The sequence below is a fragment of the Bubalus bubalis genome, chromosome 18 (genome assembly GCF_019923935.1).
Source record: "Bubalus bubalis isolate 160015118507 breed Murrah chromosome 18, NDDB_SH_1, whole genome shotgun sequence".
Lineage (NCBI taxonomy): Eukaryota > Metazoa > Chordata > Mammalia > Artiodactyla > Bovidae > Bubalus > Bubalus bubalis.
In genome coordinates, this window is record NC_059174.1 from 10,337,208 (window position 1) to 10,351,297 (window position 14,090).

A 14,090-nucleotide genomic window follows, 5' to 3' on the forward strand; every position below is an offset into this window, starting at 1 on the left:
ACGTTGTCTTTGGGAAGATGTCTATTTGGTTCTTATGTCCATTTTTTTATTGGGTTTTTGTATATTTTGGAGACTGATCCCTTATCGGTTGCTTCAGTTGACAATATTTTTTCCCATTCTGAGGGTTGTCTTTTCATCTGCTGATGACTTACTTTTCTGTGCAAAAGTGTTTTCTTTCTTGAAATACGGAATTTTAGAAACTAAAGTAGAAAAAAAAATCCTGTCAAGAAATACCAGGTGGAAAATGCAGGCTTCCAATAAAATGAAATTTTAGGGCAACGAAAGTCTAAAAGGCCACGAAAGAGAAATAGCCCTGCTGGGATTTGCACAATGGCTACTTATATTTTTTGGCACTGTCACGCGGAATCTGGATCTTTCTCTGCATTCCACACACAGCACACACGACACAACAGCTTTATCATAAAACGCCTGCTTGTTACACACATTTTAGGTCAAGCTACTGCCAGAAACAAATCAATAGCAATACGTCAGGGACCGAGCAATCTCAGTGGTGGGTGACGTTGCAGAATTCTGCCAAATGAAGGAACATATTAGGCTGCGAGCAAAGCAAATGGGGGAGTTAAGAAAGGAAATATTTTAAATGTTAGTAATTCAGACATTGTACTAAGTATTGTGCAAAAGAAAATTAACATGTCTATCTCCAAAGAGATGAGTACACTGGCAAAGTGTTCCGAGCACAGTGGAGGGCTGTGGACAGCACGCACCAAGACGCCCAGCCTTGGGGGGGAGCGGTGCTCTTCCCTGCTCATTCCCTTTTGCCAGAGGTCCAGAAAGAACGGGCAGCGCCGTCACCCTGCCTGCTGAGCCTCCACTCTAAGCGGCAAACTGTAAGGCGAGAAAGAGAGGAGTCCCCAAGGGGAGCAGAGATCACTGTAAGCTTCTAAGACAGGAAGATGGGCCATGAGTCCCATTCAAATCCCAGAGATGGGGCCAAGTCCCCAGAAGTAGCTGTTAAGACTTGAAAACTGGACACTCCTCATTGCATAGAAATATCAAGGACAACTGGAAAAGTCCTCAGAGAAATGTTCCATGAGAATCCAGCTCTTGGAAGCAGCACTAAAACATCCACTTTACCGGTGTCAGACAGACATGTAGTGGGACACTGCGGCGTAGCTCAGGGAGCTCAGCTCTGTGACGACCTAGGATGGTGGTTCAGGAGGGAGGCGGTATGTGCATAGTCACGGCCGAATCACGGCGTTGTATGGCAGAAATCAACAAACACTGTTCAGCAATTACCCTCCAATTAAAAACACATGGAAAAGTCAAGCTCTTTGACTCAGGGTCTCAGGGCTTGAAAGCAACCCTCTATTCATCCACACGACGATGCCTCTTGCATCTCAGCAGGAATGCGTTTGGTCAAGGACACTAAAACGGCTTTACAAAGCAACAGACTTACCTTTTGGACCAAGGTCTGCTGGGCCTGAGGGTCAGCCAGCCCTGGGAGGCCTGGGCAGCAGGTGCCAAAGCTTCCAGGTGCGGGCCCTTCCTTCCTGGACGTCAAACTCACAAAAGCCCCTGCTGTGTTACATTTCACACTCTGAAGCAAGTTTACTGAGGCCCCATGTGTTTCTTTTCGTTGTTACTTTCATTGAGGAAGATCAGAGAAAGTGTTGCTGTGGTTTATGTCAAGTGTTTTTCCTGTTCTCCTCTCGGATTTTTACAGTATCCAGTCTTACATTTAGGTCTTTAATCCATTTTGAGTTTATCTCTGTGTGTGGTGTTAGAGAATGTTCTGATTTCACTCTCTTACCTATAGCCATCCAGTCTGAAGAGACTGTCTTTTCTCCTCTGTAGGCAGGGGGGTCTTTCCATGGGTCACCTTTCTGTGGCCCCGCAGGTTCAGGCACCCCTGTGCTGAGAGCGCCAGTGACCTAGGTAGAGAATCAGGCAGGCGTGTGAGGCAGGCACCCGATCACCTGTGTGCAGGAGAGGGGCTGGCTGGGACACTGGATCACCCCCACTTCTCAGCTTTTCTCGAGCGTGCCCCCATCCCACCCCAAGAGGCGCGGATTGCCTCCTTCCTGCATCCTGACCTCAGGAAGGTGGAGAGGCCCACCTTTGTCCAGCCCAGGCGCTCAGCCAGGTGTAGGTTCTAACACAGTGGTCCTGAAAGCTGGGTCCCCCGTCTCCCCCGCACCTCCTCACCCCGTGCACTCGTGTTCCAGATGCCCGAGGACAGGGCAAGCACCCCGCGCACCACAACCATGGCCTTCACCTGCTTCGTGTTCTTTGACCTCTTCAACGCCTTGACCTGCCGCTCCCAGGTGAGCCCCCGGCAGGACGGGATCGCAGCCTCCCGGCCCGAGTGCTCCAGCGGCTCGTGTGTGCTGACTGTGCCCTTCTCCCCACAGACCAAGCTGATCTTCGAGATCGGCTTCCTCCGGAACCGCACGTTCCTCTACTCCGTGCTCGGCTCCATCCTGGGACAGCTGGCCGTCATTTACACGCCGCCCCTGCAGAGGGTCTTCCAGACGGAGAGCCTGGGGGCGCTGGGTGAGTGGGAGGGCTCATGAGGAATATCCTCACTGCCTGCCCAGGGCGTGAAGTCACCTCGAGGGGCCGTCCTGTCCCCAGGGGACTGGGCTCGTGCCTGAACACGAGCACCGGGCAGGATGGGGGGACGCCACGCAGGCCTGGAGAAGGCGTGAGACTCAGGGGCTGGAGCCCCTGCTGGGAGTCAGGGGAGGGCAGAGGGGTCGCAACACCCTGGCCACCCCCCTCCCCATCCTGGGACAGGAGGCCCCGGGGCAGCCGGATGGACCACGGTCTATGCTGGCTCAGCCTCTAACGTGCTGCCCAGGCCTAGGAGTGTGTCAGCCTGCTGGGGCCTGTAGTGGGGCCTGTGTGACAGGGACCCTGCTTACCTGGAGACCGGACTGGGCTGGCCGGCAGTTCCTGCTGAGAAGGCCACACGTAGAGACTGCGGCCCTCCAGGTCCCAAGCACACCAGCCCCGGGCAGAGCCCCAGGCTTCTGGCAGCCCCACCGTCTTTCCGTGAAAGCCGTGCAGGGTGACTGGGCCTCCTATGCCTGAAACACTGACGGGCAGGAACAGAGAGGGAGGAAGAGGCCTGGGGAGCGGCAGTGAGCAGAGCCTGTGCGGGGAGGGCTCCGGGGTGACCACCGGCCCAGCCTTCCACTGGGGACCTCAGATCCCAGCGGGCAAGGGGGCTGGTGAGACTGCCGGCCCTGCCCAGGATCTGAGGACCATAAAACCATTGGTTGTGTCTGAGGTGGTGGAGACAAGGATGCTAAATACCTGGGGACTCTCAGCTTTTTCTTCCCCGAAATCTAAAAAGCAGGGTCACTGGGAGTGCAGACAAAAGAAAAAAACAATGTTTTTACAGCTATTTCCATCCACTGGGAATTCCATCAGCTTACCTCGTCTAAAGAAGTGCGAGGTCTGTGCCAGGCACCACGGCTGTCACGAATCCTCGACAACAGGGAGCCACGCAGAGGCTCGGGGGCCAGGCCACCTGGATGAGTCAGGGTGGGGCTGGACCGGGAGCCACGGCCTGGGGCGTCTGCCCCAGGAAGGCTCTCTTTACAGCCGAAGTTGGCAGGCCTGCTGCCCAGCTCTGTTGTTTAGTCGCTCAGTCGTGTCCGACTCTTTGCAACCCCATGGACTGTAGCCCTCCAGGCTCCTCTGTCCATGGGATTTTTCCAGGCAGGAATATGGGAGTGGGTTGCCATTTCCTTTTCCAGGGGATCTTCCCGGCCCACATCTCCTGCATTGCAGGCAGATTCTTTACCGCTGAGCCACCAGGGAAGCCCAGATCAGAGCCGCCTGCACAGACCAGTAGGTCCTGGTGGAGCTGGCTCTGCAGTGTTCTGCATCTTGGGTTGGAGAGATCTCTGCCCCCTCAGTGGGCACGGACAGTCTGGCCCTCAGCTCCTGGGTCCTGACCCCTCACCTCTGTCTACAACTGCCCAAAACTAGAGGACAGAGCTCCGTGGCCATGCCAGGCATTGTGCCAGTGCTGGGCATCGAGGGGCTAGGGACCAGAGGGTATGCCGTGCACTCTCTGACCTTCTCCTCTTTTTGTCTGTTGGCAGATTTATTGCTTTTAACCGGATTGGCCTCGTCCGTGTTCATCTTGTCAGAGCTCTTCAAGCTATGTGAAAAGTTCTGCTGCAGAGCCCAGAAAGCCCAGACCCCCCAGGAAGATGTATAGTGGACCCTGACCCATGGAAAGGTCCCTAAATCTCTATTTTTATGTGACTGTGGCCCTCTGCCTGCTCCGTCCCTTCCGAGACGTGTCTGAGGACACGACAGTGTTGGGTCTGCTCACCTGGCTGTTCCTGGGGAGCCGGTGGGGAGTGCAGGCCCAGCCCTGAGTCCTCGGTCCCTGTGTGCATCCGCCGCTCCGTGCTGCCGGGCCCCGGGACGATCCATGAGGAGCCAGCACTATTTATTAAATGATGGTGATTTTTATGAACTGCGTCTGGCTCCGTATTTGTGCCATAGCTTGGTACCGCGCAGGCCCTGGTAGGAGGGGACAAGGGGTGGGGGCTGGGGACGGAGGAGCAGGGGCAGGGTCTGGGCTTCTGGTCACTCTGCCTGTCTCCTCATCCACAAAATGGAGGCTCTGGCTGTCTTTAAGGGTGATGCCAGGGGGCCCGATGATCATTCTGTTGGCTTTAATCTGCGCTTACCTACAAGTGGCCAAGTGGGGAACGCACAGCCTCGTGTTCGTGACCCCAGAGCACGTGGCCAGAGCCAGTCACGGCCTGAGCGGCCTCAGCAAAGAGGGCCTGGGCTTCTGAAGCTGAGCAGGGCGTGGCCTCTCCCCCCAGAACCAGGACTTCCCACAGCCTGAGCCCCAAGACTGCTTTTGTTGGTGGTGGGGTTTTTTTTTTTTTTGGCCACACTGTGTGGCACACGGGATCTTAGTTCCCTCAGAGCGATGGAACCCATGCCCCCTGCAGTGGAAGTGCGGAGTCCCAACCACTGGAACGCCAGGCGAGGCCCCAAGACTGCTGTCAACACACGTCCACCCCTGCGGCTGAAAGATGGCAGAGAGATCTGTGGCCAGGCAGAACCGACCACGGGGAACCAGAAACAACTCCACCCGCCGTGCAATGCGGCCACAGCTGTAGCCTCCCCCTCCCTCAGGGTTTCCAGAGAAAGCAAACCATAGAAGGAGAGCAGAGAAAGAGAGAAGGACATTTGTGTTAAGGAATTAATTAGCTCACCTGGTTGTTGGGGCTGGTGAGACCGACATCTCCAGGGCAGGCCAGAGGCTTGGGCAGGAGTTGGCACTGCCCTGTCCCTGACCACTGGTCTGGGGGCTAGGCTTCCACTCTCTCACTGCCACAACCTGACCTCCATCGCTGGCTAGGAACCGTAACCCTGCTTCAAGCCGCTGCAGGCTGAGGTCACCTGAGATCACTTCAAGTCAAGAAAGAGAAGGGTGCATCATTATTAATAAAATTCAGAAAGAATTTTTAATACCAAGAGAAAAAAAGAAAGGTCTAGAAATCAGAAAGGAAGGGAAATTATCCTTATTTCCAGGTATGCCGTCCTACTAGGTGCAATCAACACAGTGTGCACTTTAAACTGGACAGTCTTGTATGTCAGTTATATCTCAGGAAAGCTGGAGGGAAAAAAGAGAAGTCACACAGCCAAGACATAATAGAAAGATGATTTACAGTGCTGGGGGAAAATGTCAAAATATCTTTAAAAAAAAGGCAAGAACAATCCTTTGAAAATTAAGGCAAAATATTTTTTTCAGACAAAAAAAAAAAAAAAGATCCTAATAGCTGCAGGCCCGCAGAGAATTCATGGATAATCAGAAGCAGTGACCAGCAGTGGTTCTCAATGTGCGGTTCCCCACACCAGCCATGGCAGCATCACTTGGGAATTTATTAGCGATGTCAACTCTCAGATCCCTACCCAGAACTACTAAACTCTGGGGGTGAATTATATTCCCTCTTTTTATTATAAAAGTGTTTAAATGTAAATGAAAGTTTTTTCAAAAGAAAGAAGACTAGGAGTATGAACCCTAGATTTCACCCTGATTAACCCTATGGACAGAGGAGTCCATGGGGTCGCAGAGTCGGACACAACTGAGCGACTAACACACAACACACACACACACACACACAAAACCCTTAATTAGTTGTGTGATCCTGGCCAAGTCACTTCATTACAATACCTTAACTCTTGGTGACTTAGAAATTATAACTGATAAAATGATAACGATAAAATTTATTGTGTTTGTGTCCAACTGTATGCCTAGAATTCTATCAAGTGGTACAAAGGAACAAGGGACTGTTCTCCAGGCAGCAGGGTTGGGGTGTGGGGGCAGGAGGAAAGGCAATATGGTTTCTGGAGATATATAATAGTATATTTCCTATTATAGAGAAGATACATCCCCAACGGCTAGGCGGGTGAAGGATCCGCCTGCAGTGCAGGAGACTCGAGTTCCATCCCTGGGTCGGGAAGATCCCCTGGAGAAGGAACTGGCAACCCACTCCAGTATTCTTGCCTGGGAGAATTCCATGGACAAAGGAGCCTTGCAGGCTACAGTCCAATTGGTCACACAAGAGTTGGACTCAACTGAGCGACTAAGCGCACACGTAGAGAAGAAAACTGTCACTTCATTCCATCGTGAAGAAGTAACACATTAAGATCTTGGTATATATTTATATACCTTCCAGGCATTTTACTATCTACATAAACATGTCTTTTAAGAAAAAATAAAATTTTGACTATTCTGTTTAAAAAAAAAAAAAAAGGTGGGGGGGGACTCGAGGTGATTCTGATGTGGGCTCAAGGTCGAGAACCACTGGATAAAAGAACTCAGCAAGGTAACTGGGTACGAAACTAGGTTGAGAGCCTCCCAGTGTTCAGTCATCGGCTTGCGGGGGTCGGGGAGAGAGCACTCACAGAGCCAGCAGTGACCACAAATTTACACAGCAAACCTGGATGTTCCTGTTCTTCAGGAGGAAGCAGCAGCAGCAGCCGGTGTCGGTTCTGCCTACATGCATCAGCATTTAGTGCCATCGTGAAAAGACCATCAAGATGGTAGTATTCTGGCTGCGCCTCCTGGCATGTGGGATCTTACTGCCCCGACCAGGGGTCACACCTGTGTTCCTACAGGGGAACCATGGAGTCTTAACCACTGGACGGCCAGGAAAGTCCCCTATCAAACATTTCAGATGTAGTCAAAGTGCTACCAAAGATCAGACAGAATCAAGCATTTGAAGGGGGAAAAAAAGGTAGTAACAGAAATAGCTTTACATCTTTTTATCATAAAACTGAATCACTTTGCTGTACGTCTAAAACTAACACAACACTCTAAATCGACTGTAGTTCAATATAAAGTAAAAAAAAGTTAAAGAGAATCAAAAATTTTAAAAAAGGAAATACATTTTGGATGGAGCAAAGATGTAGGAGAAGGACTAGAAAGCACAGCAGTAGTAGAAGAAAACGGTTTTTGAGCACCAGGTACACAAAAACTAAATTTTAATAGTTGGTGAAAACATGGCCATGGGCACTCCAGGTCTCAAAAGTATAAACTGAGCTTGAAAGAGGTGTGTTAGTTTGTTAATATCTAGATAAAAAAGCATGTACCTTTGGATCCAGTAACTTGGCTTTGAAAGGTGCATCCTCCAGACAGAATCACAGACAGACGAGCATAAACGATGTTCCCTCCAGCGTCGAACAGTTACAGACAGACCATTCCCAAGCCGGGGATGGTTGAGCGCCGCAAAGAATGGGGCATCCATCTCACGGGACGTCACACAGTTGGGGAGAACAAAGTAAGAGATACAGAGGCATTTCTACCCCAAAAAAGGTGAGGGACAGACCAGGGTGTGTAACACTTTACCTGTAGGGAAGAAAAGGCTAGAGGGGCACAGGGGTTAGACTTAGCTTTCAGGTCACACTCTTTTGTATTTTGACCTCTTTTGCCACGTATGCATAAGCTAATCTTTTAATCAAAAAATACAGTGGGTCCATCAACAGATGAATGGATAAAGATGATGTGATGTGTGTGTGTGTGTCATGGAATACTACTCAGCCATTAAAAAAACCATGAAGTTCTGCCATTTGCAGCAACACGGATGGACTTGGAGGGCATTGTGCTAAGTGAAGTCAGACAAAGATAAATATGGTCTGGTATTGCTTATACATGAAATCTAAGAAATAAACTACTGAATCAAACAAAAAAGCAGCAGGCTCACAAATACAGAGATCAAACTAGGGGTTACCAGTGGAGAGGGGCAATAGAGGGGGTGGGGAAAAATTATGGGGTTACAAAATCATGTGTGAGACTTTTTGAAAAGTGTGAAGCACTAGAGAATTTAAGCCCTGGAGAAGGAAACAGCAACCCACTCCAGTGTTCTTGCCTGGAGGATCCCAAGAACGGTGGAACCTGGCGGGCTGCCGTCTATGGGGTCGCACAGAGTTGGACACACCTGAGCGACTTAGCAGCAGCAGAGAATTTAAAGCATCCTTCCTTCAATAGAAAGAAAAAATTTTCTGAAAAATAACTATGGTGGGAAAAAAGTTAACAACAGCCATGCTTTGAAAAGTTGTTTAAAAAGTTATGTTGTTTAAAAGCCATGTGTTAAAAACTTAACACAGAGCACTTTTCAGCCCTTCCTTCCAGCACCTTCAGGGACCCTGATCTGTCTCCTGATAAGGGAGGGAGACTGCCTCCCTTACAACCCGAGCTTTTATCCCCCTTTTATCAAAGAACAAATTCCTCATGTGTTAAAACTAGCATCGCGGGTTTCCCAGGCCCAGGAGGGGCGTGGTTCCTCTGGTCACCGGTCAGTGCGCTCAGGCCCTCAGCTCATGCGGTCCCACGGCTGCCCCACGCCCACGTGGGCACATCACCCGGGTTACCAAGCGCCTGGGCCGGGCACCTGCTCCTGTCCTATAGCTGAGCTGTCCTGGGAAACCATCAGGCCCCTGGGCATGACCTGCACTCTTGTGAGAAGAGGCACGAAGCAGGAAAATACAGGCCCGGACACCTCCAGCCTCTCTGACAGCCACAGACAGTAAATGGTATTGAATGGACCTTCTAATATTAGTGAAGTATTATTCCACTGCATTTTTATTAAAAGACTGTAACAGACTGAAGACTCGGGGCCTAATTCTTCAGATTATGGTAAGGATATCGGAGGATCCTAACATCCTGTGTCTGCTTCCCATCAGTCAGGAAGCCACAGAATGCACCTGAGAAGCTGTTAAAACTGGCCCTTTTATAAGGAAAGTCAATCAGGACGGAGCGTGCGTGTCACTGTTGCGAGCGTGCATTTCCTTGCGAAGGCCTGTTTGCAAGGCTTTCTGCTCAGGGCTCAGCAGCAGGTCTCATGAGCCTCCTGTAGAAAACGCAGAGCCCGCAAGTGCACACAGCACGCTTCGCTGTGGCTTATAATCGGGGCTGACTCGAGAATAAGGCAGCATTTATTGTCAGGTCTGCAGGACAGCGTGGAGCAGGGGAAGACAGAGGCAGGTGTCTTAGGGCCGAGCCTGCAACACCCCTGAGCGCGAGTCCCAGTGTGTCAGGTTCTATGAGCCACCCCCGGGGGACGGGGCTGGACTGGACGGGGCCCAGCCCACCCACATCTCCGCTAGCACGGCAGGGTCACTGTTTACGGCAAGTCCACAAGGCCGAGGTACACACCATCCCCTGGGGGGCAGCACGGGGTGATGCTGGGAGGCCAGGAGCCCAGGCCGGTCCTGTCGAGTCGCTCGCCCCCAGCTCCTGCGACAGGCCACACGTGTATCAGCACGACTCTCAGCCCTGAGTGTGCCCACGTTTACATCAGAAACAGGACCGCCACTCTGCTGCTCTGCTCACCTCCTGGTTTCCCATGCGCTCCGAGCACAGACCCACCTAAAACAGCTGAGAAAGGCCGACATCCAACCTTACTGAAGACCCAGGTCACTGTCACCTTCAAAATCTCCTGCTATTTCCCCCATTAGTACACTGCTAACACTTTTTTTTTTTTTAGAAATATAGAAATTCCATATCAGAGGAAGCTACTCCCCAAAGCACAGGAATTCCCAGCTGAGCACCTCTGCCCTTGACAAGGAGAAACGGAGCCTCAAGGCTCTTAACTGGGGGGCCTGAGCAGAGGCCCAGTGACCCCCAGCGAGTGGAAACTTCCCCCTCCACCACTGCAAGAACTCCAGTCCCCAAAGATGGCAGTTCCAGCCAGTCTCAACATCTCAGCGTCCTCTTTGGATTTCATCCCTAGGGACGAGCCAAGTCTAAGGATCAGGTTGCTAGCTGTATGCTCGGGATTCCGGGGGGGAGACACCCCCACCGATGGACATATGGCAACATAGGAACTGTACTCTGTGCGGACTGGGCACCGCCAGGACCGCCGGGACATGACCCGCACGCTCTGGACCAAAGTCAGGCCTCCACGGGACGCGGGAGGGTCGGCAGGCTGTGTTCCGGCTCCAGGGTGGCCCACGCCGGCCGTCATCACGGCTCATCGGGGACCTCCCGGAGCCCTTCGCTGTGGCGGCCCCGCCCACTGGCTTCCAGCAGGGCCCGAGCCTCGGGGTCGATGTCCAGAATGCTCCTGGTTTTCTTGACCTTGGGAAGAAGGAAGGAGGGGTGTGTTCAGCGACCAGAACCAGCCGGTGATGTCCTGCCGCTGGCACGTTTCTCAGAGCAGGCGCGGGGCCCTACTGATGCCACAAGGGAAATGCAGGAGGCAGGGGCTATGGCCCCGCCCCCACTGTGTCCCCCCGACCCTGGGAGGCCATCACTGGGAGGTGGCGCGGTGCAAGGAGGCCAACAACTCATCGTTAAACCTTGGACTCGGAAGGGACCCCAGACCCTCCTCAGCTTACAAAGGAGCCCCCATCCATCTGGGACCCCACATCCCTGGGGTGGTTCTTTTAGAAGACCCCCCACGGATCCCAGACAGGACTCTCCGCCCAGCTGTGCACCCACAGGCATTCCTCTGGCTGCTGGAAACAAGTCTGGGAAAAACCATCTCCAGGTGGAGGTGTGAAAGGAGTGCAAGGGATCAAACCGAGAGAGGGGAGAAGCGCCCCCATGCTCACCGACTCTGCCTTTGGGGCATCTCCCACCGCCCACACCTCCATCTTCTGGAACTGGAAGTCCTCCTGGGCCGACAGCTGAGGGCTGCCGTACGTGGTGCACGTGGGCTTGGCCTTGCTGTGTCCTTTCCCGAAATCGACGTCGATCCACAGCCCAAAGTAACCGTGCTGTCCTCCCATACCCTGCGGAGGGAGGTGTGTCAGACCCCGAGGCCCACCCCAGCCCTCAGGCCACAAGGGCATGCGGAAGCGAATGCAACTTTCTTCTTTTTTTTTTAAACTGTGAAATAATATGGATTGGTACAACTGAAGGATCCCACTGCAGGTGCCTCGAACACTCATCCAGGTGTCCTGAGTCCCACCCAGTGGCTCTTTCTCACGGGGCTGCACTGGCAGGAAACACAAGTCAGGACCTCCCTGGTGGTCCAGAGGCTAAGACTCTGCACTCTCAGTGCGGGGCTGGGGCTGGGTTCCATCCCTGGTCAGGAAGCCAGATCCCACACGCCACAGCTCGGTTCGCCCCCCACAACTGAAGACCCAGCGGGGCCAAACAAATAAAATATCTTAAAAGGAAATGCAAGTGACAACAGAGGACAAAAGAATGCAGATGATCAGACCCAGAGACTGCAGTCCATAAAATGAGGGGAGAGGTCCACCCAGCACTCGAGGCTGGGAAACCTGTGTCCGGGCCCCAGGCCCCTGTGCTGGAGCAGGCATGCAGGGGGCAGAGGAGGATGCTATCCGGCTCTAGGCGAGAGGCCAGTGGGAACAGAACCGCTGTTCAACCTCTCTGGTCCCCTTCTCCGGATGCCACCTCCACCCCCGCCTCTACCCCGGGGCCCTGGGGCACGGAGTTAACACTGAGCAAGGAACCAGGGCAGACTCCAGCCGCACTCAGGGGCCGCCTCTCCCCGCCGGCCGACTACTGACCCCCTGAGGCCAAGACCCTCGCCCCTGTCGACACCAAACTGCCCTTTCAGAAGGCATCTCGGGCCATCGGGGGGCCCGAGGGAGCCCCAGAGAGAACCGGGGAGGAGCTCGGGCCCGTTCCACACCGATGAGGTGGACCCACCTTCTCCGCCCCTCAGCGCTGCAAAATCAGAACTGGAAATTTCCCAAGAGATGCTTTTCGTTAAGCAGCGGGGAAGAGAAGGAGGCCGGGGCTGCCGTGAGACACCTCTCGCACCCGAGATAAGCATCTGTGCGGGTGCCCATCCCAGCTCCTCGCCCAGCCCTGTCCCCACGTCCCCCACCGTCACCTGTGGGCTTCACCCCTGCCCACTTCTTCCTGCGGCTGAATCCAGCCTGACGGGTCCAGAGAGCCTAGCCCCGCCCCCGGCACGAGTTCCAGGGCGGCGTCTCCAGCCACAAAGGCCACAGACCAACCACCTGATGACCAGGAAACTGGCAGAACCTGTCGTTTGCACACAAAGCCCAGAAACACCCCAACAGAGGCCCTGTTTTTTTTCCAACGGAGAAGGTCGGTCCTGGCTGTCGCTCCCGGTGTCACCACCCCGAGATCCGGGCAGGATGGATTGGACACCACACGCTGCCCGACGAGGAGGCGCATGCCCCGGGGCACGTCGGGGCCGGGGCTGTCACCAAGGGGTGGACGGCACTGCGGGGGCCGCGCCCCGCCCCCGCCCCCATCCTTACCAGGCCGTTGGGGATGGTCTGCTGCCCTTGATTCAGGTACATGTAGTGGTCGTTGTAGCCCGTGCAGGTGTACACGGCCATGCGGGGGGAGACGGAGAACAGGAAGCACCTGTCGTCCCCTAAAAGTGAGCAGAGCACAAAGAAGCCAGATCACCCACCGCAGCCGGGCACGGGGAAGAGCAGGAAACGCAAACAGGCCCGCTCAGAGGGCCGAGCTGAAGGAGCTTCTCGGGGTCCTCGGTGTGCAGGGGTTGGGGAGGTCCCACATGTACGGGCAGAGCCCTCAGACCAGCGGGCGGATCCCAGACCCACGGCTGCCCGGGGCCCATAGGATGAGCTGCGGCTGGGAGGCGAGGGTGGCCTCCAGAAAGGAATGTGGCGTCTGCCTGCTGGGGACACCGCCCCGCCTCCCAGAGTCAGAAAGAGCAGCCTTGTCTCCGCGTGGGCACAAAGGGCAGGCGGTCACTGAGGGCCCCGACTGGGCGCCTGCACAGCCTCAAGCATGCCATTCAGAGAACAGAGGATGCCTGCAGATGCAGCTGGCTGGGGAGGGGGGCGCACCCAGGGAGAGGTGACCCTCCACCTTCACCTGGCCACAGGCGTGGACATGCTCCACTCAGCAGAGGTGCAATCAGAGCTCCAGAAATGTGGAGCTCTCCACCTCAGACTCCTTTCCCACCCCCATGCACTCACTGCGGGGTGGTGACGGAGGGCACACACCCCCACCCTGGGGAGCTCCCAGCTAGGTGGGAACCAGGGACGTGCCCCACAGCCGTGGGATCTTCGCCAGAAGCACTGCCCCACCCCGGTGACAGTGTGAGGGCACCTCACAAAGGACCCAGCTCAGGCACTGGGGAAGGAAGCTCCAGGAAGCAGGCGGGGAGCCCGAATACGGAGGGCGGACACGAGGCAGGCATTGAGCCCCAGGAGGCCTTAGGAGGACGGCCCTGGGTGGCAGGCAGGCCTGCACAGGCAGAGTCAGGACCCGCAACGCTCAAGCCTCCCCTCGAGATGGACCCCAGGGCCCTCCACAGGGACTCAGCTCCTCTGAAACCAGGAAGGACGGCCTGAGATGGAGACGGCCAGGTGAGGGCCCCTCCGTGGAGGAGGGACCCCCGCATGGCAGGCATGAGGGAACAGCGGGACCCCCCAGCTGTAGAGCAAGGTTTGTGGGCGCTGGAGTGGGGGAGGAAGTGAGGTGAGCCTGGGGAGGCCATCGGGACTGGGAGACACAGGGCTGCCCTCCAGGCTAAAGACTCAGGCTTGAGTCCATGTGCCCCAGAAGGATGGGTCTCGCCTCAAGTAACGGCCTGGTGCCACCCGCAGCCCCGGGACCATCACTTCCCCTGCTGGTCCCAAGGCTGCCTTTCAGCCAG

General features: G+C 54.7%; 3 protein-coding genes across 9 annotated transcripts in view; 1 reads left to right on the top strand and 2 right to left on the bottom strand.

The window, feature by feature from the left end:
• The window catches only part of ATP2C2 (ATPase secretory pathway Ca2+ transporting 2), a 76,279-nt gene extending 71,824 nt beyond the window's left edge, over positions 1-4,455 (top strand). For both annotated transcript variants that reach the window (XM_044932214.2, XM_006045715.4), the window contains 3 exons: positions 2,187-2,285; positions 2,373-2,514; positions 4,077-4,455. In XM_044932214.2, coding sequence (XP_044788149.2) covers positions 2,187-2,285; positions 2,373-2,514; positions 4,077-4,195 — 360 coding nt within the window. In that variant the 3' untranslated portion in view covers positions 4,196-4,455. The remainder of the gene's footprint in view (positions 1-2,186; positions 2,286-2,372; positions 2,515-4,076) is intronic.
• On the bottom strand, positions 398-8,916 carry LOC123465091. Of its 2 annotated transcripts, XM_045163245.1 has the most exons (8): positions 7,600-8,916; positions 6,948-7,119; positions 5,217-5,412; positions 4,313-4,506; positions 3,402-3,496; positions 2,886-3,058; positions 2,237-2,510; positions 398-1,892 (listed from the first exon to the last, which is right to left on the bottom strand). In XM_045163245.1, exons 2-7 carry the CDS (start codon positions 7,027-7,029, stop codon positions 2,462-2,464), a joined length of 789 nt encoding a protein of 262 aa, XP_045019180.1. In that variant the 5' UTR covers positions 7,030-7,119; positions 7,600-8,916; the 3' UTR covers positions 398-1,892; positions 2,237-2,461. The 2 variants fall into 2 exon arrangements, with proteins under 2 accessions (XP_045019180.1, XP_045019181.1); XM_045163246.1 differs by having other exon boundaries at positions 4,313-4,428; positions 6,948-8,916.
• Positions 8,917-9,423: 507 nt separating this feature from the next.
• Positions 9,424-14,090, bottom strand: part of MEAK7 (MTOR associated protein, eak-7 homolog) — a 60,660-nt gene continuing 55,993 nt past the window's right edge. For all 5 annotated transcript variants that reach the window (XM_044932216.2, XM_044932217.2, XM_025268474.3 and 2 more), the window contains 3 exons: positions 12,715-12,833; positions 11,062-11,241; positions 9,424-10,585 (listed from right to left, as the gene is read on the bottom strand). In XM_044932216.2, the coding sequence (XP_044788151.2) occupies positions 10,472-10,585; positions 11,062-11,241; positions 12,715-12,833 (413 nt within the window). In that variant the 3' untranslated portion in view covers positions 9,424-10,471. The remainder of the gene's footprint in view (positions 10,586-11,061; positions 11,242-12,714; positions 12,834-14,090) is intronic.